This window comes from Pseudorca crassidens, chromosome X (genome assembly GCF_039906515.1).
Source record: "Pseudorca crassidens isolate mPseCra1 chromosome X, mPseCra1.hap1, whole genome shotgun sequence".
NCBI lineage: Eukaryota > Metazoa > Chordata > Mammalia > Artiodactyla > Delphinidae > Pseudorca > Pseudorca crassidens.
Genome location: NC_090317.1, coordinates 126,180,093 through 126,206,429, shown reverse-complemented (window position 1 = coordinate 126,206,429; position 26,337 = coordinate 126,180,093). Strand labels below are relative to the sequence as shown.

The window sequence follows — 26,337 nt, the reverse complement described above, 5'->3', positions numbered from 1 at the left end:
TGTCTTTGATTTTTATGTTCAGCTTTTTCCCCCTTGAGAATGAACATTAAATAAACCTAAGGCCTACAGAAGATCCCGTACTATCACTCATCGCTTTCACTGAACGTGAAGGAGAAATATTATACCCTAAACTTCTTTTATCTCCCCTGCATTTGTTCCATTCACCAATTATTTAAAAGAAATAAAATCTTGGTTTCCCAGAGGCTTTCAGGCATGAGTCCCTTAGATAACTCTTGCTAATATTTTGGTGAATATCTCCCCAAATGGAGATAGGGAGAGAGAGGGAGGGAGGAAAACAGGAGCGAGAAGTAAAAATCTATTTTTTCCCACTTAACTATGTATCACAAACATTTTCTGTGCCAACAAATACAAACTGATACCCTTTATATGTGCCGTAGTTGATCTGAAGCGTCCCCTATTGGTAGACATTTTGCTTTAGATGTTAGTTCATAAACACTTCTATCTACTTTATACTGTCCTTAGAAACAGCAGGCACTGCCTATAACCTAATATCTCCCTGATGACTCAGTGTGTACGTATCCGTTAAGGTACAATCCCTGAAGAAGCAGAAAGTCCAGGACATTAGGCTGAAAAGACTGAAGTGGGCCTATATACAATTAATATGCCCCTTCCCAGTCCAGCCAAAGAACTATTGGAATACTCTAGAGGGAACGCCTTTCCCATAGGCCCCACGTCTTTTGGTGTCACTGCTCTCCCTCTCCGCCCTCCTTACCCCTTTCCCTGCCACAAACCCAGACATAGGCAGAGCGTGTGTTAGTCTCCTGAAGGTGAGAAGCAAGATTTGTTCCAACGCCCACCCCCAGCATTCTCTACCCCAACTCCAAGTGGAGCTTTCTTTTAGAATCTGTGAGCAGTTTGAGAATCGGGTTACTGTCTTATTCATCTTTGTACTGCAGCACCAATGACTGTGCTAGGCACACACTAAGGGCTCGATAATGGCTGTTTAAGTTAGATCACAGTTTTGGCCTTTAAGGGATATGGTTCAGAGCTTATGACCCTAGGACCACCTCCCTTTACTGCATAGCTGTTTTATCTCCTACTGCTTCAATAATGTTTCCTTTTTTCTTTTCAGAACTCTGCGGCTCGCTTTGATCACCATCTTGAATACCATCACAATGCATTTCCTCTTCTTATATGTGCCTTTCTTCTTTCTGGTCCCTTACCTCCATTACTGCTTTTCTGACGCTTTTTATTCCAAGTCTCCTCACTTATTAAATGTTGTTAGCCAGTAGAAGATTCCTCTTTTTTTCCCCATATCTTCAAACGACCAGCCATAAAACATAGTTAATTCCAGCATATTCTGGAATATGTACTGATGGTTTGCAATCAATAAAGTACGTGAATGTGGGTGAGAGAGGTTTTTGTTTGTTATTATTCTTTTCAAATTACACCTTGGGCTGAAGCCTAAGAAGCTAATAATAATAATAAAACTTTATTATATTAAGCAAATAAACTCAGTCCCAAATAAGGGAAAAATCAGTTATATCTATTATAGTATATTTGCTTGTAATATATTACAATTTGAACTAACAGGTGAGAGCCAAATGTAGTAACGATGTTATGCTAATAGATTCTAAACCTTTTACAGCATCTCCCTTTTTAGGTCCTTATCAGAGGCTATTTGTATGAAAGTCCAAAGGAGCAACTGACAGCAATGCTGAGTTACCCATCTTAGCTGTTTAAAAGGCCCATCTAAATCACTGCAAGATTTCTTTGTCTAGGGAGATTCCACATAGATCAAGGACATTTTTAATATTTTCATTATGTCATGGATAACTTCTCTATATTTTCATCGATTAATTGGCACATTTATCCAGCACCTACTTTGTAAAAGAGATTTTCCTAGGTACCAAAGAGCTCCCAAGGAAGTATAAGACACAATACCTGACTTCTAAAGGTTGCAAAGGGAAGTCAGTGCGTTTATCGGAATCAATTGGTGGTGGTGTCCCTGAGTTCAGAAGAGGGTACAATTCCACTCCAGCAAAACAAACAAAACAACCATCTTGGAGAATGATATTTTCTTCTAAGTAAATGTCTACAGAAGAAACATTTAAAAGCTGACTTTGGTTCCAGCTACTTAAGAAAACCTACTCATAAAATTCTTCCAGAACACTAGATAGTCGTAGACCTGCTTTAAAAGAAGATTCAAGAGTTGAGCTCCTAGAGATGATAAGAAAGGCTCCTGGAACTCATATCACCCCACTTACTCAAAGATCACCCACATATCTCGACCACTGCTGAAAACCAGGAAGTTGAGCAAAGGGGGAAAAGCCCCAAACAAAACAAAACATCCTCTCAGCGTTCGAAAACCAAGGCCACAAGACGGAAATTTTTGAGCTTTTCTCAAAAGTGAGCCTCCCAGGCTACCTCTGCTTAGAGCATCCCTTTACTTACAGTCCACACGTACTTCTAACAAGTTTGGGCACGTGATTTTCCAGCGCACTGTAAATCAGAAGCAGCAGATTAGAAGGGGAGAAGTTGCTAGCATAAGCAATGTGAGGACAGCAAAATGTGATGGGCTGTAAGTCAAGAAAAAGAATAACTACTACCCAAAAAAATGGGCAAAAGAACTTATTAAACAATTATAAAGCACCACACAAAAATGTTCTATACGTATAAAATCTGTTGTTGTTGAGTGCCTACTTTTTGTCTGAGGCCAGGCACTGCAGAAGGTGAAGACATTTAAAATATGCTTCCTCTCAGAGCTCAAGGGTGCTTTGGCTCTTGACTACCCTGGCTTCTCTTTATCAAAAGCAGTTGACTGGGACACAGCAAGGAGGTGTCGCAGCAGTAGGTTAGATTCTAGCTGCCTGGAATTAACCCATGCTTTCCTCATCTCTGACCACTGGCAGGCAGGGACCATCTGGTTCCTGATTTGTGCCAAAATCCCAGCCTGAGGTCCTTCCACATGAATTGCATGTTTTGCAGCCCTGCTTGATCCTACAGGAATCAGGAGAGAGTTAGAGCAGCTGTTTCTGGGCCAGAAGGTGTCTGAATGTAATATTTTTAGGACCCTTTCTTGGACCTTCCTTCTTCCCATTAAGCAAGAATGGGAACCTATAATTCATAAGGGCATTTCTTCACTCATCATTTTGGAGAAAAGCTTTTAGAAACAGCAATAAAACCATGCATGTATTTGTCTCCTAAGTAACACAAATGGTCTTAGGTTCATAAGTATTCAACATATGTATTTGAAATGAATGCATAAGTGAATAAAGACACATTCTGGGGTCATTCTGCCCCAGATATTCCAGAGATACTGCCATAGAGGAAAATATTTTATTCTTGTGATCCATTTTAAAAATACTGACTAAAAAAAAAAAGAAAATATTTGAGGTCAAAGAGTAAGAAAAACAAGAACACAAATACTTCGGAAATGTTATAGCCTCTACACAACAAAATAAGTAGTCAATCTAGTAAATTCTGTTTTATGAAGTCAACTTACTCATAAATGAAACAATAGCTTATAGGAAAAAATTTTCAATTGAATTTTTTCCCCCAAAACATTGACTAACTTTTAAATTCTGTATGTGGGACCTACAAGAGATTTCAAGCACAGAGATCCATATTTTAGTACCTTGTGACTCGGGATACGCAGTGGGGGAAAATAAGTAGAAAGAACCCCAAAATTTCTATTGCATTTGCCGTCACACTGAACAACTGCCCATAGTGAACTGGCAATGACTCACTATCCAATGGACCAGAGAAATTAATGCCATAACAAAGGATCATTTCGTTGATCCTTGTGGCCAAATATATGACTCTCTCTCACTGTCGAAAGGTAAGGCAAAGTAATGAGAAGAATTCTGTAAAACCACAACACCGCTATTAGTTCACCAACGACTTGTCCTTAGTTTTTTCAGGCACTTCAATATATGCAGTTAAATAAAATAGGGCAAAGGATTGCAACAGCATACAATATGATCTACATTTTCCTTCCTCTCCCTCCTACTCTCCCTTACCTCCTTGCTGCGCACCTCCCAACCTCTTCTCCCTCCAAGTAAGCGGACAGCATTTCTCCTAAAATCCATTTTGCAAGTTCATTCAAAAGCAATCCTTCTTGCCTTTGATATACAATAAATATACCCATAAATAAATGCAAACTATGGACACAATTGGATTTTAGGACCATATTCTATGTTCCCTTTCATTCATACACTTTGCATGTCATAAACTCCCACTTTCTTTTTTGTAATTTCTCTCTCTCTCTGATTGAAAGGTCTACCTTACTTTCTTCACGATGGCTATTCATTCCCTACTAACTCATCCTCAGAGATCATCTTAGAATCTTATTTGTTAGCATTTTTTAAACATTAACCGTGTGCCAAGTGATGGGGTTGGGGAAGGTGATGATTTTCCATTCCCCCCAGAGATGTCTCTCATGTAGTTTTCACACAAATCCTCTTAGGTAGGTTCTATAATTACCTTCATTTTACTGATGAGAAAACTGAGGCTCAGATAGACTTAGTATCTTGTCAATGGTCCCCAAGCCCTCGGGGAAGCTGGGTTCAGGACCCACATAATTCTAATCTCCAGCTCTTAATAATACTACATTGCCTTCCATGCATATTTTCTCCTTGAATTTAATTCAGCCAATGTGGAGCATCAATAAAAGAATATATGTACATGAACAAACTTTCAAAATATTACTTAAATAGTCGAAAAGTTCTGGCTATACTGCAATAGTATCTGGGTATGTAATGAGTATTTCTTCTATTGACCTAATATTGATAGACTACTCATCAGCTACCTCTTATCACTGGTCACAAATTTTGCTTTTTAATTGATCATATTTTAGAATAAAATAAAAAATCCATACGCTTTACTAAGGTAGAAGTGTCAAAGAATTTAATAGCTAGATCGGAGATCCTCTCAGAGAGAGCAGGGCTTTGGTTTGTTGTTCAGGCAAAGGAGAGGCTGCTGAGAACATGGGGACAAGACAGCAAAAGGGACAGTAAGGAGACTCTGAAAAAAAAAGAGAGAGTAGAATTCGGACTTGCTTACTAGAGAAATGTGGGGTTGCGCCAGAAGGATGCAGGCTAAGAAGGGTCATCACACTGAGAGGGGCTGAGCTGCTATGTGGGGTGTGGGAGCCGGGGCAATGCTTCCTGTGATACATATTTGTTTGCAGGAATCAAAGTACGTTTTTAAGTGTGTGGTGTGGTATGTGATATGTTCCTTGCCTTGTCTTTCAGATCATGAGTAAAAGTTTGGTTACTGTGATAACCTTGAGTTCATGGGTGCTTGGATGGCAGATGGGCTGCAGGATGGGGCCGAGGAGAAGGGACTTTATGCTCTTTCCGTGGACACCAGAATGGCGATAAAGGAATAATCACAGGGAATGAGAAAATACCTTCAATGCAAGTAGAAGATAGAGCAGTGGTGATCCTGAAATTATAATCCCTCAGAGAATTATTGGAAAGAGCTTTCGGTTTTACCAGAATGGGGATTTGAATCAATTGATCCTGTTCTGAGGGCTAGGGAACCCTACACTTTGATTACACTTCAGAAACTCAACCATCTAACATTTTTTTGGTAAAGAACAATGTTGTTTGTTAGAACCAGGGAACAGAGAATGACATAGCCGCTTATTAACAGTAAATCTGAATATATCAGCATGTGCAGTCAACTAATTTGCTGACTTAAAGACAGCCTGATGAAATTTTTGCCTGTTAAACCTATTATTGCCTATAATGAAAGACTCTATATGCACTAATCACAACATACAGCCTTACATTTGATCCCAGCTTCTAAAAGTCACGATGCAGGGATTTTTAGTTAGACTCAACACATTTTTCTCTCAGAAACCTGACTGGCTGTTCTAGATGCCATGAATGGTATATAATGAGCTCTTAGTTGGAAGAAATCTAAAGGATCAAGCAGCACCCTGAGTTTCAGACAGAAACTTAATCTGATACGCGCATTCAAAGGTACGTGGATCTTATTCATAATTTGGTATCCTTTCTATTAGACTTATTCTTTTTCTGCATTTCGTGTTCAAAAGATGCCAGTTAGACTCTGATTACTTAAATGAATTATATTACTTTCTAATGGAGCAAAATGTTTGTCTATATTTCTTTAAATTTTAGGTCCAGAATCCCAAAGCACTTTTCAGGGCCAAATTTCACAGCAAAATATTTATTTTAATTACTTATCAATTAAGGTAAAAATAACCTTTCACAGGCTGTGATCCATTTCTTGGAAAAACATCTCATTTAATTCCATCAGATAGAACCATCAACTGAATGATTTCCTTCATTAATTCAAACTTTAAAAAACAGATTTAGGAGGTAAAAATGTCAGTGGACTTCTCATAGCCAGCATTATTACACTTGATATTCACTTCCTGTGCAAAATTTAAGGCCTTTCTTCTGATACTTCTCAAACTTAGTCAATAATTTACACCACAAAGCAATGTATTTTAGGATGGCTTATTTTGCTTCATGTTCCAAGGGTCTTATTTGCAGAATAATTACAGTGCAGTGTCAAACAAAAGATGTCATTAACTAAATATGGAATCTTTCAAATAAAAGGCATTCAAAATTCATTCAATAATCACAGAATATTAGCACCGTCCTCTCCCTTCCCTTCAACCACATCTTTTGCTCCACATCTGGAGCTCAGGGATATGTCACCTGAGGGTCTTGCCTGAAGTCCTACGGGTCAGAACACCTGAAACTAAATTCCACTCCTTCCTTATTCTATTTCCTCAGATGATTGGTCTTTGTTTTTAACAGTAGCAGTGCTCAGGTGGACGGTACCAAAAAACATTTCTGTGCCTCCTGGTTCTAAAAGTATCAGATACTGTGCACCTTGATGATCTCCTCAACTTTTAGAGCCAACTCTATTCTTTTAATCATTAATTATAAGCTACATTTAGCTTCTAAGACTCTACAGGCTATACAGGTATAGGAAAATGGCATGCAAAGTCGTGTAATGATAGATCATTTATGTTCCTACAACTTGTTCAGCTCTCAACCTAAATGAAAAGCATCTTTATTACCACTGTAATTCCAGAAACAATAAAATGGGTTCAGAACTGGAAACCATATAGGAATGAAGTAACCTCACAAGGAATGGTCCTATCCTTTTTACTGGCAACAGACTAATATGGGTTTTATGAAGCATTAATTACGGCCATACTTGAGAAGAGATAAGAAAAGTGGGTGTTGACTTATATTTCAGGGCCATCAAGAAATGGGGACCTGGATTTTGTTTGCCTGCCTCCTGGGAGCAGCCTTCTCTATGCCCGTGAGTAAAACACCCCCTTCAGAAGTCAATGTCCAATTTCACAAGCTTGGAAGTAAAAGTCTGCCCCACAGTTGGTAAACGTTAGGGTTTAAAACAGTACAAGATCAGATATCCTCAAATGTCTCTGTGTTTAAGAAACACTATGAAGAACTTGTAAAAAAAAAAAAAAAAAAAAAAAAAAGGATTCCCAGATGCCAAAGATTCTGATTCAGTACGGCTGGGGTGGGAGCAGGAGATTCTGATGGGACACTCAGATTGTAAATAACATCACCCATCTCTAGATGGAGGAAACTTTTGGAAGGGACCCTTGAAAGGCCTCCAGAGACAGTACTTAATCGGCCTTAGGCGAATATTACAAAAATGCCAGTTTTCTCTAAAACCCAATTTCTCACAAGATCCAAATATTTTCGTGCTCTCCAAACTCCACTGCCGTTGTCCTTCAGAGGGTAAGATTTTGTGTTAGGAATTCCTTTCTTGACCCACCTCCCCGTTCTGAGAGGCCTCATCCTTTTGGGCGCACCTGTTAAGCACATGACTTCCGTGTGGTCGTCTGGAATCCAACCTATGCTCAATACATATGGCTATATTTTACATTCAAATGTACCAAGGACCAGGGAGTCTGACCAATTCTCTCTAAACACAGACACAGAAGAGGTTAGGTCACATGCAGGCCAGGCAGGATCCATCTGCTTTTCGGTGGCCTAAAGAGCAGTTGATACAACCAGAAGCCAGCAAAGCTTGAATATCTACTTCCTCTCTTCCTCTCTCACCCGTAAGACCAAGATTCTGTGCTCTGCCTTCCTGAAATCCTACATTGTGGCAATTCCTAGTCCCCTGAGGGCCCCTGCATTACAAATCCAGTCCCTTTTCCACTCCTCAGTTCAACACCCCTATTCTCTGAGGGCTTCTATCAAGAAGACAGAGGAAAGGCAGTTAACTAAAACTAAAATAATTCACATTCAGATGAGAGGAATAAATCCTCTTACGAAATAGGAGCATTTCAAGAGAACAGAGCCTTAATCAACTCGCTGCCTGAGGGGGGGATGATCTCTCTCCTCTCCCTCTCCCACACTCCAGGGCCAACCAGAATTCCACAATGCGGGTTAAAGGAAAGAATCAAATGGACATCAAGCTTCAGCTTAAGCAGAGAAATATTTAAAGACAATCAGGCAAAGCCTCCAAAGTTCTGAGGGAATAGTGATGTTTGAACCAGAACTTTGTAGCTAAACAAATGAGCATTCAAATCTGAAAGCGAACTAAAATTAATTTTGGATATGCTAGTGCTCCAAGTCTGTTGGGAATAGATCCTTTCTAAACAAATGGCTTATTGCAACAAAACTAATACAGTATAAGTCAAATCTAAGAGAAGAGGGTGAGATAAAAGAATCAATGGTCTATGACAATAGCAATTCAAATTATGTGTAATTCTAAATTAATTATATATATAAGGTAATAGTACCCAGAATATTTTAATTTTGAAAGGTAGAGGATAAAGAGAAAAGTAATGCTAATTAACTGAGTTTAAAAACTAGGCTAATTCAACAAAAGTCGGGCATCAATCACTTGGCCTCCACTTCTGAAATGACAGAGAGTCCTGGTTTAGATAATTATTCAGGTTGTTCTTCATTTTGAGCTTTAAAATTTTTCTGCCATAGAAACATTGACAGAATGATAAAAAGATGACAGAATAATGAAAAGAATCGGCCAAAACTTCATAAATCAACTCTTTCATTTTCCATGGGACTTATAATGTTTCCACTTTACCACACCCATCTTGTTTTCACATTCATCGATAATTCACGCTTAGTCGTTTTGTTGTTGTTGATGTGCTATTTACTTTGCATGCCAATTATGAGTAATCTCGTTGGTACTTAAGCACTTATCCACCTCCTGATCTATAAGGGAAGGTTTGTGAGACAATTCTCTTCTTGCTGGTATTTTCTAATTGTGTAAGAGAAACATATCATTCTTCCCAACATGGAGTGAGTGTTGAGAAATGGAATATTGCCTGCCATACCAGTAAACAAAGGATGTCACAGTCCTCAGGGATTGCAGCCACCGCCACGGTGAGCTGTGAGCCCTGAGGGAACTCAGGAAGGGAAGAATACCTGCCATCTAGCAGCCATCAGACGGCAGCCACTCCCCGCGGTGAGCCCCGAGGAAACTCAGGATATGAAAACACGGGATACTGGCCCCAGAGAGCTGAGGTGCCCATCAAAGGAAGGATTTCAGCGAGCCCAGACTCTTGCATCTTCCCATACATAGAAAAGCGCTAAATTCCTTAACTTGAGATGTCTGGTTTTGGTTAATTAACAATAATCTTTCGACGTTCAGACTACCTGCCCTTTGTTGCAAAACTTCTATATATCCTGGCTCCCCCCTTGCCTCCTTGGAGCAGTTTTCTCAGGGTTACTTGAGATGCTGTCTCCTGGGCTTGAAGTCCTAAAAATTTCTGCCGAGTACAACAGAACTCTCAACTTTTAGATTGTGAATATATTTTTAGTCGACAGTTGCATCAAGAAATGAAATGATAGAGTAGGATAGAGCAGGATTCATTGACAGCATGGATGGAGGGGTGTCTGAAGATCACTGGAGGATAAATGTGTGCTGGCTTCTGCCCCCAGGTCATTTAGCTGTTCTGGATCTTTTTAAAATAAGAGGGCTCCTCTCCTACACAGCGTACATGTTCAAACTAAAAGGAGACCTCAAATATATTCTGCACTATATAGATTTTTAAAAAGTAGCTTCAGTCTGTCTTAATGTGAAAATTGCATATTGACTTAATCTCTTCCTCTCTCTCTCTCTCTCTCTCTCTCTCTCTCCTTCTTTCTCTCCCTCTCCCTCATTCTTTTTCTTCTCCTTTCCCCCTCCCTATAAAAGCTACCACCTCATCCTGGGCACCCTGGTTATATCAACTTCAGCTATGAGGTAATTTTTCTCTTTACTAATTTTGACCATTGTTTGAGTTAACAATGCCCTGGGCTCTGTAAACCATAGTGTGTTGATTCTTCATTCAAGATGTTTCTCAGTCCCACTTTTTCAGTTCTCACTACCAGCTTCCTGGTTTAAGCCCTGATGGGTCACCTCAAGCCTGCATTGCCCCAGAACACTCCTACCTGGCCTCTCTGACTCAGTTTCTCCTCTTACATGGCTATAAAATTTATCCATCATGAACTACCACTCAGGGGGCTGCACAGTAGGGCAGAAATGAACTGTGGCTGAACACCTTTGTTCTACCCCAGCCTGTAAAACATGGGGAATCAGGTAAGACGTTATTTAAGATCCTTTCCAGCTGGAAAACTCCTGCTTCTAAGATGTTCATACTCTATGCATCTCCTTCATTTGTCTTTACTGAAATATGAGCGACCGAGCGGTCTGTGAGACATTCTGTAGAGCAATGGAAAGCATGAGATTTCTAGAAATCGGGTGTGAGGCTCTCCTCAACCCCATACTAAGCATGTGACCTTGGGCAAATCATTTTCTCTCTCTGGAACTTTAGTTTCCTCATCTGGAAAAGGGAAATAAGAATAATACCCACACTTCAAAATGTTATTTGGGGAGCAAAGTAATTCAGCAATATAAAAGGTGCTTTGTTAAGTATAACTTGAACAAGGTTAAGAATTGTTCGTTGTATTGATATCAAATGTTGTACACGAAGGAGTCCCCGGGCCTGACGTGAACTGAATACATAATGTTTAGAAAGGAAGGAAACTCTTCCTTCTTTCATACGTTCAAATGACAATCCATGAGTTTGTTTACTCATACAAAGTGAGGAAAAGTGTCAAAAAAATATTTGAGGCAAGATTTTCTGTTAAACCTTAAAAGGTTGACATATTTGACCTGAAAACCTGTGTTTGTAGGATGAGGGACAGTGTTTCTGCCTCCTTTATCTGTTTCATTGTGACATCAAATCAAAACAGTATATAATTAATGTTATATGACATTAATTTTCCATTTTGTTTTTCTCTTGCAAAGAACAGCAGGGGCCAGGGAATTAAACAGACTTACTACTTTTGTAACCTCTGTCGAGCTCATGTACCTCTTTAACTCTCCGTGACCTTGTCTGTGAAAGTGAGGGTGAAGATACTTGCCTCAGAGTATGTGGGAAAACATGAAAAATGTGTGTCATGGATGTAAGGTAGAGCCTCACACATAGGGAGCACCTGACAAACGTTTACCTTATTCTTTCCTCCATAGAGCATATTTTCAGGTTGTCCGTATTGACGGGACTGCATCAGTGAGTGTATGTTTCACGTCACTAAACCAAAACAAATGTATTCTAATGTCTCTTTCTCCTAAGGTGCTTACCCCTCTGAAGTGGTACCAGAACGTAATAAGACACCCGGTACGTAGATTATTTTTGTTGTTCTTTATTCCCTTAAAATATCAAGCATGCATTTCAATTCCCTTTTTAGTGAGGTAACATATCTATGCCACATATAGACACTAATGGGAAATCTAGTTTGTAAACTGTCATATCTATGTACACAGTTAGAAATTCTTGCACAGGGAAACATGAATAAGTGTTAATATTGTCACAATGACCAAGAAAACACTGCTACTTCTCCAGCTGGAAGTGCTGACTGAAAAAAAAAAGCAGAACATGAGTGTTGTGAGTTAATTTTTATTTGGGACAAGGTGAGAACTATAGCCCAGGAGACACATTTCAAAGGGCTCTGAGAAACTGCTCCAAAGAAGTAGTGGGGAAGGTCAGTATATATGTGATTTTGGTGAAGAGGAGTACATGCAATCGAGCACAGTTTTTGCAGAAGGTTGCTGCAAGTCATGAGGAGCAGACATGAAGGATTTCAGTGCTTTTCTAGATGTGAGGAGATTGAAGAACTGGGCTCATAAAATCGTCTCCTGAAAAGAGCTAACCATCTGAAAACCTGTTCTGCCAGTTTTTCCCAGAGCACAGAGTGGCTCATTCCTGATCTCCACCCTGAACTTCTTGCAGGGGGTGTTGAAGGTCAGAAGCTGCAGTGGCTCATAATTTAATCCTTGTAGAAGCAGATGGCAAGTGACAATTTGTAGGTGACAGATGTCAATGGAGCTGATGGTAAACCTGATTCTTTGTTTCTCACCAGTACCCGTCCTACGGTTACGAACCCATGGGTGGCTGGCTGCGTCACCAAATCATTCCCGTGGTATCCCAGCAGGCTGCCCTGCAGCCTCATCACCACTTCCCCATGGTGCCAGCCCAGCAGCCCGTGGGCCCCCAGCAAACCATGATGCCAATTCCTGGCCAGCACTCCATGACTCCAAGCCAACCCCACCAGCCACACCTCCCTGTGCCCGCCCAGCAGCCCGTCCAGCCACAGCCTCACCCGCCCCTGCTGCCCCAGCCGCCTCTGCCTCCGATGTTCCCCATGCAGCCCCTGCCCCCCATGCTTCCTGACCTGCCTCTGGAGGCTTGGCCCGCAACAGACAAGACCAAGCGGGAGGAAGTGGTGAGTACACCCTGAAGTCGCTGCAACACCTACGAAAACGGTAAAGCGAGACTAGCCCCCAGAGTTCTCAATTCCCACACAATCCAAGGCCTGGAGTTTCAGTAGCAACAGTCTGATGATTCTGTGAGTCCAAGCCTGTACTGTAAGTTTCTATTATAAGTGCGTTTATCTACATGGCTTAGTAATTAAGACCGTAGCTTTCACGGTGGGTTTAAATTCTATAATTACTTTGAATTCCTCCCAGAATATATATTATTGAAACCTGTTAATTTTAAGGACAACACTATAAGGGAATATTAGTTCTCCTTATCTTTCAAAGGTTTGACCATCAAGAATAGGCTAGAATTGCACTGAAGATTTTTAAAAAGGGTAAATTTTGACAGTGAGGGGATGCAAATATTTGAACGGGTAGGTGGGAAATCTCTTTAAGAACCTAAAAGAAAATTACTTGTCTGAAGTGGTTTTAATCCAGCCTGGAGGAGGCTAAACTAGACACATTGCTAGATTCCTTTCTCAGTGCTGGGATTCTACAGATTAAGCTTTTAGCAAGAAGTCTTCACAATTAAGCACAAAATATCCCTTCATTACAGAAAGCTCTTGCAAATGAGTGGCAAATAGTCAATAAAATAAGTGACCCTTATCCGTATATACAAATCCTTACTTGTGTGTATATGAGATTATATAATTCTACTGCATGTATGAATTCAAATGTAATTCCGAGTTATAAATGCTATCGATGATCTTCTACTGAGAAAGTGAGGAGTGAGGGAGAAATGACCTGGATGGGAAGCCAGGATATCTGGGCTCCTGTTCCGGCTTTGCACCCAAACAGGAGATGGCATTGCACAAGTCACTTCAAATTTATGGGTGTCTTCCCTTCTTTAAAATGAGAGAAAGCAACTAAATCAGATAATTTTCAAGCCTCTAAGAACAGATACCATAGTTTTCCAGTAAAATTATATGTTATATATGGCTTCAAAATTATGGGCATATTTGTGGAGAATACAGAGCATATTTGAAAATTGACTGTATCCCAAATAAGCTGGTGCCAATAGTGGATTATTCTACTCGAAGGCACATGTTCCCTGTTTGTACAGAAAATGCATTTATTTATCTCTTTATTAATAGTTAAGGCCATGAACTTTATAAACATTGCCAGAGTTATTTATGGAAAGGTGACTTCGGGTAGGTACTTTGAACTCTTTAACATTCCCATGTAAAATTAGAGTATAATAATAAATGCTGGAGAGGGTGTGGAGAAAAGGGAACCCTCTTGCACTGTTGGTGGGAATGTAAATTGACACAGCCACTATGGAGAACAGCATGGAGGGTCCTTAAAAAACTAAAAATAGAACTACCATACGACCCAGCAATCCCACTACTGGGCATATACCCTGAGAAAACCAAAATTCAAAAAGAGACATGTACCACAATGTTCACTGCAGCACTATTTACAATAGCCAGGACATGGAAGCAACCTAAGTGTCCATCGACAGATGAATGGATAAAGAAGATGTGGCACATATACACAATGGAATATTACTCAGCCATAAAAAGAAATGAAATTGAGGTATTTGTAGTGAGGTGGATGGACCTAGAGTCTGTCATCCAGAGTGAAGTAAGTCAGAAAGAGAAAAACAAATATCGTATGCTAACACATATATATGGAATCTAAAAAAAAATAAAGGTTCTGAAGAACCAGGGGCAGGACAGGAATAAAGACGCAGACGTAGAGAATGGACTTGAGGACACGGGGAGGGGGAAGGGTAAGCTGGGACGAAGTGAGAGAGAGGCATGGACATATATACACTACCAAACGTAAAACAGAGAGCTAGTGGGAAGCAGCCGCATAGCACAAGGGAGATCAGCTCGGTGCTCTGTGTCCACCTAGAGGGGTGGGATAGGGAGGGTGGGAGGGAGGGAGACGCAAGAGGGAGGAGACATGGGGATATATGTATATGTATAACTGATTCACTTTGTTATAAAGCAGAAGCTAACACACCATTGTAAAGCAATTATACGCCAATAAAGATGTTAAAAAGAATAATAAAATAAAATTAGAATATAAATAGTGATAGCTTCTTAGAGTTGTCTTATGGAAAATAAAATAAAGTGATGAGTTCAGCGCCAGGCATGCAGAAAGTACTCAACAAAAAGCAGCAACTGTTATTTTATTATTGAATAATAGTTTTAAGCGTTCTGAAGGCAGGGGCCTCCATCCTGGACACCTCGTATCTAAAGACAGTGACATAACAAAGAAAGTTTGAAAATTATAGAGTTCAACTTCAATGGCTGTAATATTGTTTTGGCAAAACTGAAGCCGTATGTGTGACTGTACCTGATACTCACTAGGAATATTTGTCAATTGTTTTACTTGCTCTTTTTGCTTTTTTTTTCCCCAGGATTGAAAGATCAGAAAATGAGAACAGGTATTCCAGTTGCTTTCAGAATGACACAAGAACACAAGGAACGATTTGTTCCTACCATCACTTAGCAAATTCTGTAACTGAAAAGTACCTTTAGCAAACAATAAAATGTTTGAAAGACCATTCATGTCCTTGTGTTGAATTAAACTTAAAATTTCATGTCGCTTGAAAGAAGATGTAATAAATGGCTCTTCTTGAATAAGACAGGAGCTGCTCATTTACACCTACAAGTTGACCATTCTGCATGCAAATGAGGACTATATTTCTTTGTGGAGAAAATTAAAATTACACCATCTCAAATCTTTTAAAAAACAGAAGTTTATACTGTGGTTGTAATAGTTGATAACGTGAAAAATTATGAACACGTATAGTCACTGAACCTGAACCAAAAGAAGGGAAGTTTACACGAAGAATTCTTTACATTAAAAAAGATAAGATTTTGAGAAACATTTCTATTACAAAACAAATTAAAACTTGGAACGCTGGCTTTACACTACACCACATTAGTAACCAAACTCTGGTCTTGTGATCTATCTCATTCTACTGAAAGTGATTTTTTGATGAAATTATGTGGTACGTATAATGATGTACTGAATTGTAAATTATTGAGGTAGTTTTCCTAAGAAAACTTCTATGAAATGGAGCTTTAAATAGAGAATCACAGGGATTTTAATACAAGTCATTTCTTTCACTTCATCATCTTTAAGATGATAAATTCTACTGAACAGTCTTCAAAATGTTAACAGATGCATAAAATGGACTCAATACAAGTTTTCTTTCCCACTTATGTTTATATTTGAATCCTTTTTTCCTCCTACACCCAAACAGAATTGTAAACAGTCTTTTTAGGGTTTATATTACACAGTACCCACAGTAACTTTATTCTAATACCTTTATGATTAAGGCCCCTTAATCATTTTCTGGAATGAATAAACATAACTTTACTGGGAGGGTGTTGATATTCAAAGAAATAACTTGATTTTAAAGAATTCAGAGTCAATAAAAAAGCAGGAAAGCTTTTAATCAATTGGCATAGGCCAATTCTAATCAATTTAGTCAATATTTATTCATCACCTTTCAGGGCAAAGCACTATTCCATGTCCTGATAAAAATGGTAAGTCCCCATCCTTAAGGAATCTAGAATCTACCAAAGAGATAAAATAAGCGCACACATAATGATAAGAGAAGGCCTAATACTATTAACACTGTGACAGAAGTATAGTCAAAATGCCCTGGCAAATGTGGCAGACATCGTTAGCTAGGTGTGCAACACGTCTCCTCACCACTCCTTCCTTGTCGGCTGTGCTGGAATTAATCCGAGCATCGGGCCTTCCACAAACTCAGGAGAGAGGAGCTCCCTCCCCTGTCCCACGGAACGCATGTTCGCTCCTCCAGTTACCATATCCATACCAAATGCGGCATCTATTTCCCTTGCTAGTGACTGATTTAGGGATTGATTGTGGTGGAACTTAAACAATGAATGAGGCCAAAAGGGAAGTCTAGTAGGAGAGGAGGAGCTTCTGGGGAGAAGAATTACCCTCTAATTTAAGATGTATATATACATGCTAGGAAAAAGTGCTGTCCTGTCTTTGGATCTATTTGTTTGAGGATGTAATGCCTAGAGTTGTGGCTGCCATCTTGTGACCAGGAGGGGCAAGTGGCAAGGCAGAAAGCCCCTAGGTCGTTGGTGGCAGCATCGTGTCCCTGAATTAACCAACCTTGGAACCATCTATCTCTAGATGAATGATACACACTCTATTTCTATGCTAGTGTCTTTCAGTGTCTTTCACAATTGATTAGTGGGTCATGACATCAGTATCAGGACCCCTATCATTTATGATATGCCAGCAAACTTTCTCTTCCAACAATGTAAAGCTTCTATGTCCAGGACTAAGGAGAATTATTTTGTCAATGACTTTCCTGAAAAAAACAATCCGATAGGAAGATAGATAGAAATACATATCCTGGTGTATTCTCCAAAATATATGCCTCCACCATACTCTGCCTTCCACAGCTCACGAAAATATTGCCATTATGTTTACTCCTACTGAGAAACATTTCAAGGGTGTAAGGAATGATGTTACTCGAAGACTGTGTGTGATATTGGAAAGAACACAGACTTCGGAGTCAGACTGGGGCTGCTTTCAATTTTTCTGATCTAAGAGGATTCTCTATTTAGGAAAGCCATGGACAAAATAATTCTCCTTTTATAATCATTCAAATTATATATATGCATATATATATATATTCAAATCGTTTTTTTGAATTACAGGGAAAATGTCAGGTTTTGGACTCTGAAGACTACTCACTGTGGTATGAGATGTACTGCATAAGTTAATTTTATAAGAAACTGAAACTTGTGTATTAAATGCCCAAACATGTGTTTTAACATAATCATCTTCATCACAGTCTTCTACGATGGACAGGCATATTAATCACAACAGAGCATCTGTTTGATGGCCCAGAATGAGACTTATGAACACCCATCAGTGAACTGTGTTGTCTTGGAAATTCAGAGGTAATAATGCTGTTATGCCTGTTTTAAATTGCCCTGTATTGCTTTGTCGTTCTAACCATTCCTTTCTGCTCCTGGCTATCCCTTCTTCTTTGTGTTAATGTATATTTACACCTTCCGATATGTAGCTTACTATGTATATATATTCTTCCTAACAAAATAAAGTGTGTTGACCTTTGGATTGTTATTCTGGAAGTTCCAACAGTCACTCTGAGATTATTTTATTTCCTGATTGCCTAACTGTGGCAGATGGCTGCAATGGACAAAATACATGTAGGTGTATGTGGCTATCACTACATAGTGTAACAAAGCTGATAAAAACTGAATAAAAAGAGCATTTCTAATTAATTAAAACTCAGGCTTAGTCAGCCACCCAATGTTGTACGTTTCTGAATCAAATATGGAAGAAAAATCACTAGATACTAATGACCAAGACTCAAAGTATCGGTTGAAATAAATAGCAATACTGGTCATAAATGCACTAATAAACCCAAACTTATACATAAAGACTTCTGAAATCCGTAAAAAAGCAAAAGTATATTATTTAACAAGCTGTGCTATGTCTTTGAGATGAAGCGAAAAGATACAGATGAAGTTGAGTAGACCACCTCAAGGAAACTCCCATCTCACCATAACTACTCCCATGTCACTAGTACATTTGAAATCTGCTCTGCTATCATTCACTGCTTGCTAGTGAGACTTCAATATGCATAATTTTTTCCAGGGTGCAAATACACGTATAGGAACTACCCCTAGAGAGTCATCAAAATGCACGGAAAGATACGTTCAAAGATGTTGATTACAGCATTATGTGTAACAGGGAGAAACTGGACCTCACATAAATTTCCTATATGTATCTGAAGGAATTGTGTGATAAAAAGGATGCTCTAGAAGAAAATTTATTAGTGGAGAAAATGTGATAAAGTAAAATTTAAGACCAAGACTATACCATATGTGAATATTACACATCACCGTAACATGTAAATAATTTAAACACACGTACATAGATGTGCATAGAAAAAAAACTAGGAGGAAGATACATCTGTTTGTATGAAGGTCCAATTTTTCTACAAAAAACATAAATTACTTCTGTAATCAGGAAAAATTTAATTTTTTTAAAGTTTATTTTCCCTTTCTCCCGCTTTAATCCAGACACACCCCCTTCCTTCAGTTCCCTTTGATGTGAGTTTTGGATCTTGGTGGGCCCCCTGCAGGTAAATTCCAAGCACAAATCAGTTCATATGTACTTGATTTTTTGGAGGAATATTTGGACCAAAGAAAGGTGAAGGGAAAGGGGCAACTGGCTTTAGCAGGAACAAAAACGAACAATACAATCAAACAGCAAAGAAGATATGAGCCTTATAAAGTTAAGGGATAAGAATTAGAAACAACAAAAATAAAATAAAATAGAAATGACCATCGAGGCAGCTCCTGCTGAAATTCTATCAAAGATTAACTGCATTCAACGAGCAGGCAGGTCAAAGAGAAAACTCAATGTCTAAGCCCTAAACCCTTAAAGAGAGGTGGCTTGTGGTGACTTTCCAAATTAAATGGGTTCTCTTTTGATTCAAATAATACCTGAACTATTGCTGACTTAAAATTAGTTAATTATCTAATTTTACTTTTGGGCTTCAGCTAGCTATAATGTACATTTTTCTCTCCTATGCTTAATTACATTCGGTCTCAATCATCTGAAGAGCTCAACCTCAATCAGTAACAACTCCAATTAACCAGAAAATGCACACAGTTCACTTATTAGAAAAGGCAAAGGAAAATGCAATCTAACAAGCTAATTTCCAGGCTGCATTTCATAACCACCTATCTTTTTTTTTTTTAGGTGAAGTTTGGTTTTATTAAATTGAAAACAATTTGAAAGAAAACTCAAGGTTGGAATCTTACTTATTTAAATTAATGAGTAATGCTTATTACTCATTGCCAGATATATGGCTCTCGGATGATGAGCTGTTTGGAAGGCAAGAGCCTTTTCACAAGCAAAGCAGCAAAATTAGAAAAAAAGTGTAAAGTGTTACTATAATATAAAAAATGTACAATTAGCATGCATTGAGGATGGGAATCAAAGGATTACCTGGAGGTAATCTTCACTTAGAGACAGGAATAGTTGTCACATTTTCCAAATCAAAATTTAGATATGTAGGGCGATAATATAACGGAATATTTAAAATCAGAGACATACACCGACTGGCAATTATGCTCTACGCTTGCACCGTTCAGTACGCATCCTCACGCGGCTATTCAAATTTTTAAAAATTCAAATGAAATAAAATTTAAAATTCAGTTCCTCAGTCACACTAGATACATTTTAAGTGCTAAAAGGCCACATGGGGCTAGTGGCTACCATACAGAACAGATACAGAACATTTCTGTCACCACCGAGAGTTTTACTAGACAGCGCTGCTCTATACACTGCTTCCTGAAGTAGAAACGCAACTCTTACGAGTTCCAAGATTTTAAACAAAAGATGAAACAGAACAGATTTGCTGGTTAAAACTGAACATGTCCAGCCATTTTCCAAGCATTCCAGGAATCACGATCTTGTACGGGAATTTTCGAAGAGCTGTAGAAGTGCCCTTCGCTTCGTCAGGTCGAATCACGCACTCCAAAATGGTTTCCCCTCTAGTTTTCTTTTAAAATAGACAAATCCAGAGTTCCACTAAATTAATTTTTCTTGTAAGAGACACTAATTTAGTTCCAAAGAAATGGTCATTTATTTTCAGACCTCTACCAGCCACGTCCACGCTGGCGGTACGAGGTGGGGGCTGCCCTTGACCTAGGCCTTCACTGGAAACAGGCCAAAGTGTAAACTGATGGAAAGATAAAAGAAAAAACTAACAAACTTTTGTCCATCCCTGAGGGTGGCTGACTGCCTGTAAGTGTTGGAAAATATTTACATTCTTTCCTATTTTGTGGTTCAAACCAACAGCGCAACATAGGACAAATGGGTGCGTACACACACACACACACACACACACACACACACGCATACATGCCAACTGAGTTTACCTGCAGTAAAAGGACATATGTGGAGACATATACCATTTGAACAACTTGAAATTTTAAACAAAACTTCTCTCCACTCTAATCATGTAGAGACTGAGACACTGTATGGCTATTGTATTCGTTATCATCACCAAGGTACATGATACTTCTATCAAGAGAAAAAGGTCAAGTTGCTCACTTTATTTACAAGCAATGTCCAATTGACCACTTCCTCTCCCAACTCAACACAAATGAAAACACTGACTTTTCCCCTAAATCTGAAGTGTGCCCCTTAGTAGTAACCACTTGCCAGAAATACTAATACCGAGTTTAAGGCCAAGACTTTAAAAGAATACAAAATAGCAAGGAACTGTATTAACTTTTTAAAAAAGAGATCTGACTGTGAATGGCTTAACACGGAAATCACAAGAGAAAAATGATTTCAAACGATTTCCCACATTACCAGAACAGAGTGGTCTCTAGGTGGGTTCCATATTGCTTTAATAAAATAGCCATCAGTCTACGTTTGTTGTGAAATTCTTGTTAATCAGAATTTTTACTTACTGTTTTGTGATTTGGCTTCTAATTCCTTCTGCCCCCATTTGGTCTAGAGCCTTATCAGCAGGGGTCACTGGCTGAAATTTACTTATTCAAAACCACTTCCCTGCTGGGAAGAATTCATCCTGGCTTCATCTGAAACACCTGACTCTTCTGAGAAGCTAAACAATACTTGAGGAATAAGATAGGGCTGGGAGTGGTGAGGAGAGAAGAGGTTGAGGTGGGAGGAAAGAAATGGTCATTTAGGTCCCAAAATATTTGCCTCGATAAATCACACCTGAATTATCCATCAGAAAAAAAATCCAGTTCGGTGAAGCCCCCTCACAACTGCCATGCGCTATGGTCAACAGAAAATAGCCCAGGGTCCAGCATTTCTTCTCTTTTTATTAATCAAAAATATTCACAACAATGTTAAATAACTTCCTCAGAACAGCCAAGTCTTGTTTTCCTCTCCAAAGAATTTTCCACGCTTCGAATTTGTCTGTGGAATGCGGGGGCTCTGGGGTCAGTGAAGTGTCCACACAAGGGCAAGGATGGCTTCCCAGTGGGGTGTCTGGGTTCAAGCTGTCCGGGTTCACAATCATGACCTTTGCCTACCTGCTGTGGAAACCTGGACAAGTCTCTTAGCCTCTCTGTGCCTCAATGTCTTCATCTGTAAGTCGTACTAACATCCATCTCCGGGTCCTTTCATGTCAGTGAGCTCCAAGTTCCATAAATGTTGGCTACCACACTTATATTCAGAAAGGGAGCCTTCTCCTGGCTCTGTAGGCCCACAAAGGGAACACTACACAGTTGGAAGCAGGGATGATACAGGATTTGGAAATAACATGGAAGTTTTCTAGGCCGAAGGCTCCAAAGTCGAACACATCTGTCAGGTCTCAATGTGCCTTCTCTGACATAGAGCTACCGGAACACCTCCCTTACTGACTGCTACACTGCATGATCCCTGCGTTCTCCTATCTGACATCCCCCGAGGCTGTCCTTCGCCACCCCCAAGGTCACTCTAAGGGTAGTAGGAGAGTAAATCCACCAGGAGGGTGGCATGCACTGCACAAGGCTCATTGGAGGCCAAAGCATTAGACCTCCTCTCTCTGAATGTCTTCCTTTCACCTGCTTGGTAAGGCCTGGCCCCCGTGTATACTGACTTCCAACTCTGAACCTTCCCTTGTCACTCTGGCGTTGGTCACAGTTCAGCTAATTCCACTTTAAGGATTTCTCTACCAAACTGTTTTTCACTAGAGCAGTGGTTCTCAACCAGGCGGCTGTGCCTTCTAGGGGACATCTGGAGATGTCTGGGGTCATAATGGGTGTGTGTGTGTGTGTGTGTGTGTGTGTGTGTGTGTGGATGGGGGTTGAAGTGGTACCATCGGTAGCTAGTACGGAGAGACCAGGGATGCTGTTGATACTCCTCCAATGCACAAGACAGACCCCACAACAAAGAATCGTCCAGCCTTGAATGTCAACACTGCTCAAGTTGAGAAACCCTACTCTGGAAACAATGCCAATGTTGAATCATACTGTGTGTTCAGAACTTACCATAAGAAAGAAAGAGACTCTGAACAAATGTAGGACTCTGTGTGCATTTCTAAAACGTCATCGAGAAAGAAAAACCAAAAGCTCACATCTTATAGTAAACTTGATACAGGATCTCATACAAAGGGCTTTTCACTTCTTGCACCCACTGCATCAGAAAAATCTAAAGAGCTTGGGGAGTGACCAGGCTATTAAAGAAAACTTGCAAGATGAAGAGACGGTCACTTCAAGGTTAAATCAGCTGATGCCTCTAAATCAAAGCCCTTCTGCAGAAACTAGAATAGCTGCTTCCTCTGAAGTTACATAAAAGTGGGTGCATTACCTGAGTAATAAAGAGGAGAAAAATAACCAGACCATGAGTCACTAGAGTAACTACTGGATTAGAACGCATTGAGTTTGCCTTGTTTTGGGATTTACTTGACTTTGGCAGACTAATGAGAAATAAGTAGTTGTGTCCATAGGGTGGGCAGGGATTTAAGATGCCTTGATTCTCGTGACTTTCAGAACCATCACTCTCCAAATATTTGATGAATATAATCAAGTTTTTGTTACAAAATTATTACCAAAAAACCTCTGACAACCATGGAGAATAGAAAGCAGTGTGCCTTAGGTAGAGGAGACCTACTGTGATTGAGGGCAGACCTCGGGCAATCTACAATATTGGATGCACCCAAGACACAGAACATCCTGTCTGTTCAAATACCAAAATCGAGACACTCTTCCAAGTGAGATTAACCCCCTTCCCCTGCCCCTGTACGCGTGAGCTTCAGCTCAATGCCTCATCTAGGGACTTTTTCTCGTTGGCCCGCACGGGCTGCAGCGCTCAAGCCTCGAGGTTTCCCAGAATATGTTGGGCATGCTGCTACTTCAAGCAACTACTTGTTTCTACTTTGGTCTCCCCACTAGCTGATAAAGTCTTTGAGGAAGATTTAGAAAAATACCTGGAGACTGGTCGGTGTGGTTAATATTTGCTCAAGGAACCACCATTAGCATTAAAAAGCCACCACACTGTCATGCAAAAGTAAAGCTAATATAACATTGAACATTTACTGAGCTGTTGTTATATTCTAGGCACTGTTCTAAGCACATGACATGTATTAGCTCATTTAATTTTCACAACCTTATAGAGGAAAAGTTGTCTCTGTCCCCAGCTTACAGAATGAGGACTTGTCTAAACTTTAAACTTGAAAAAGCAATGAGGCATTACTTAAAACACGCACATCCTGTCCCATGTTTGATGAGTGCCATTTAAAAGGTAAACTAATTTGTCATCTGCCTCTAAGATCCTAATTAAAACAACCCGTATCTATTGCTAACAGCAAATATAAATTCAACTTGATCTGAGTCATAAAGCTCGTCTCCTGTTGTCACTTAATTTTTCCTGCCCATTTGACCTCCCAAGGATGTGATAAGGAGCTAATTGTAAAGAAAGCTAAAGAACTCCTAACCCAATAACTCCTCTGCAGTTTTGGTCAACCACCACAGATGGGGAGGAAAGCTCTGCAAATGTGGGCAAGTACCACCACACCAGGGCAGCGTTGCCGTGGCAACCAGGAGAACCCCATCCATTCCAGCTGTGGGTGCGAACCTGAGCATGACCAGCCCTCACTCCTTCCTTGGTTCCAAAAGATGGATTGAAAACAAACACAAGTCCAGTCCTTAGAGGAACAGCAAGGTGCTGTCTTTCATTGATTCGTTCAGAGAAAGCTACAGTGGGAACTAATGACATCTTAGAAAATTCAGGCCTTGGCCCTACATTATCTTCCTTCCCAGGAAGAGCAGTGAACTCATATTCAACACATATGGAAAGACCAGTTCTAGTGACACTGTGAAGTTCACCGAGAATGGTCAGAATAGGAAGGCTGCTGATACACTGTTAGCATGACATTGAATCAGAACTGATTGGCTCACATACTTTCTCTACCCGGCATCTGATGTCCAGATTAAAATATATGAAAAGGTTCAAAGATCTCAATAGCGTCCTGCACTGAAGTGTCCACAAATGCTAGCTATCGAGGTGGCAGTCCAAACTGGCTCCCTTCCACCGGGTCCTGACTAGAGAAGGAAACATTTGCGAATTTGCACAGCCGCATGTAGTAAGAAACCTGGGCTTGGAAGATTTACAAAATCCAATTTTCACCCTGTGATGAGGAACTTGGGCTCAACCTGGTTTCCACAAATAATTTGTTCTTAATCTGAAAATAGGCACAAGTAAGTAACTTCAAAATCTTTTTTTAAGAAAAGGCAGTGATGGATTTTTAAAAGTATTTACTGAACATTGCTTAAATGTGCAATTCCTATCAGCAAGATTTCTGAAGAGAGTTGGAAAACGAAAGGGGACTTACTGCCTTTGCGGCTTATTTTCCCACAGGTAGGAAAAAAACGTTCCTGACGAACAGCGATAGGTATCCAGGAACCTGCAATCACTGCAGCCTGAAGCAGATTTCTCTTATAGTTGCTAATAACTATAATAATCCGAATCGCTATATTAAGTCTTTGCCCTCTTTCAAAATGGAATCATTAAACAGATTGTAAATGATGGGGATTTAAGAGCAACAACTTTTCTCCAGAAGTAACTTGGTTTTTAACAAATTAAATAATTAATATATATTTAAACTGCTTTATATGGATAGTGGCAACGTGCGCACGACAGAGACAGGAAGAAATCTGCAAATGAATTGAAGCAGTGTGGTCACATAGTTTAAGGTAAGAGATTGCCGACCTGCAGGAAAGCCTGTGAGTTCACCTTCTGGGTGTTAAAAACATTCACCAAATAAGCTAATGTTTCATATAATACCCTCTGTTCCTTCAGGAAGGATTCCAAGAAACCTTTACTTGTAGCTATATAAAACCAGCAAGTCTCTAAGCTCTGTGAACACTTTGGTAATATTCTAAATTAATACTAAGAAAAGAGGAATTTTGAGGTCTTTCTATGAAATCGTAAAAAGCTGGAATCACAAAAAATAAGGTTTGTACGAGAGATTGCAAGCAGCAAAACCAAGGCTTTCTGATTTTCCCCATCAATCATCTGTCTTTGCTGCATGGAAGAGTCAGACCACATTCTCTGGTTTCACACCGGTACCCATACTGCTTGTAGATGACATAGAAGCTTGATCCTCCATCATACTGAGGGGAGGGGCAAGACGTGCCCTTGTCCCAAATTTCTGTCATTACATGGTACCCAATGATCCAGACCCAAAGAGAAGCTCAAAAGCAATGATGATTAGTCTCAGTTCTGTCACGGACTAGCCAGGTGACCCTGCCACAATGGGATCCACTCCTACACTCAGTTTCTTTATCTGTCTCAGAAAAATATTGCAGTAGAAGGCCACTAAGACCCCTGCCACAGTAACAATATAAGGCAATGTGCATTGCTAAAGTCAAATTGCATCAATTTTTAAATACCGAGAAAACAGCCGAAAGGAAAGGTACAGAAGAAATGGCAGGTCCTTACTGAGATTCACTTTAAGCTTTCAGTAAAAATATGAGTGTCTTGGCAATGATATGTAACATTCCAGTCAGCCTGGCTCGAAGGCTCTGAACCTTCTCCTAAAGCAACAGGCAGAGACATCTTAAGTGTCATCTG

The 26,337-nt window shown here is 39.7% G+C and overlaps 2 protein-coding genes across 9 annotated transcripts in view; one reads left to right on the top strand and one right to left on the bottom strand.

Moving 5' to 3' along the window:
* Positions 1-26,337, bottom strand: part of ARHGAP6 (Rho GTPase activating protein 6) — a 493,459-nt gene that overhangs the window by 129,509 nt on the left and 337,613 nt on the right. The window lies entirely within an intron of this gene.
* Positions 7,219-15,130, top strand: AMELX (amelogenin X-linked). Its single transcript, XM_067723940.1, has 7 exons — positions 7,219-7,272; positions 10,153-10,200; positions 10,892-10,895; positions 11,472-11,509; positions 11,573-11,617; positions 12,360-12,722; positions 15,125-15,130. The coding sequence occupies exons 1-7, from the start codon at positions 7,219-7,221 to the stop codon at positions 15,128-15,130; spliced, it is 558 nt and encodes a 185-aa protein (XP_067580041.1).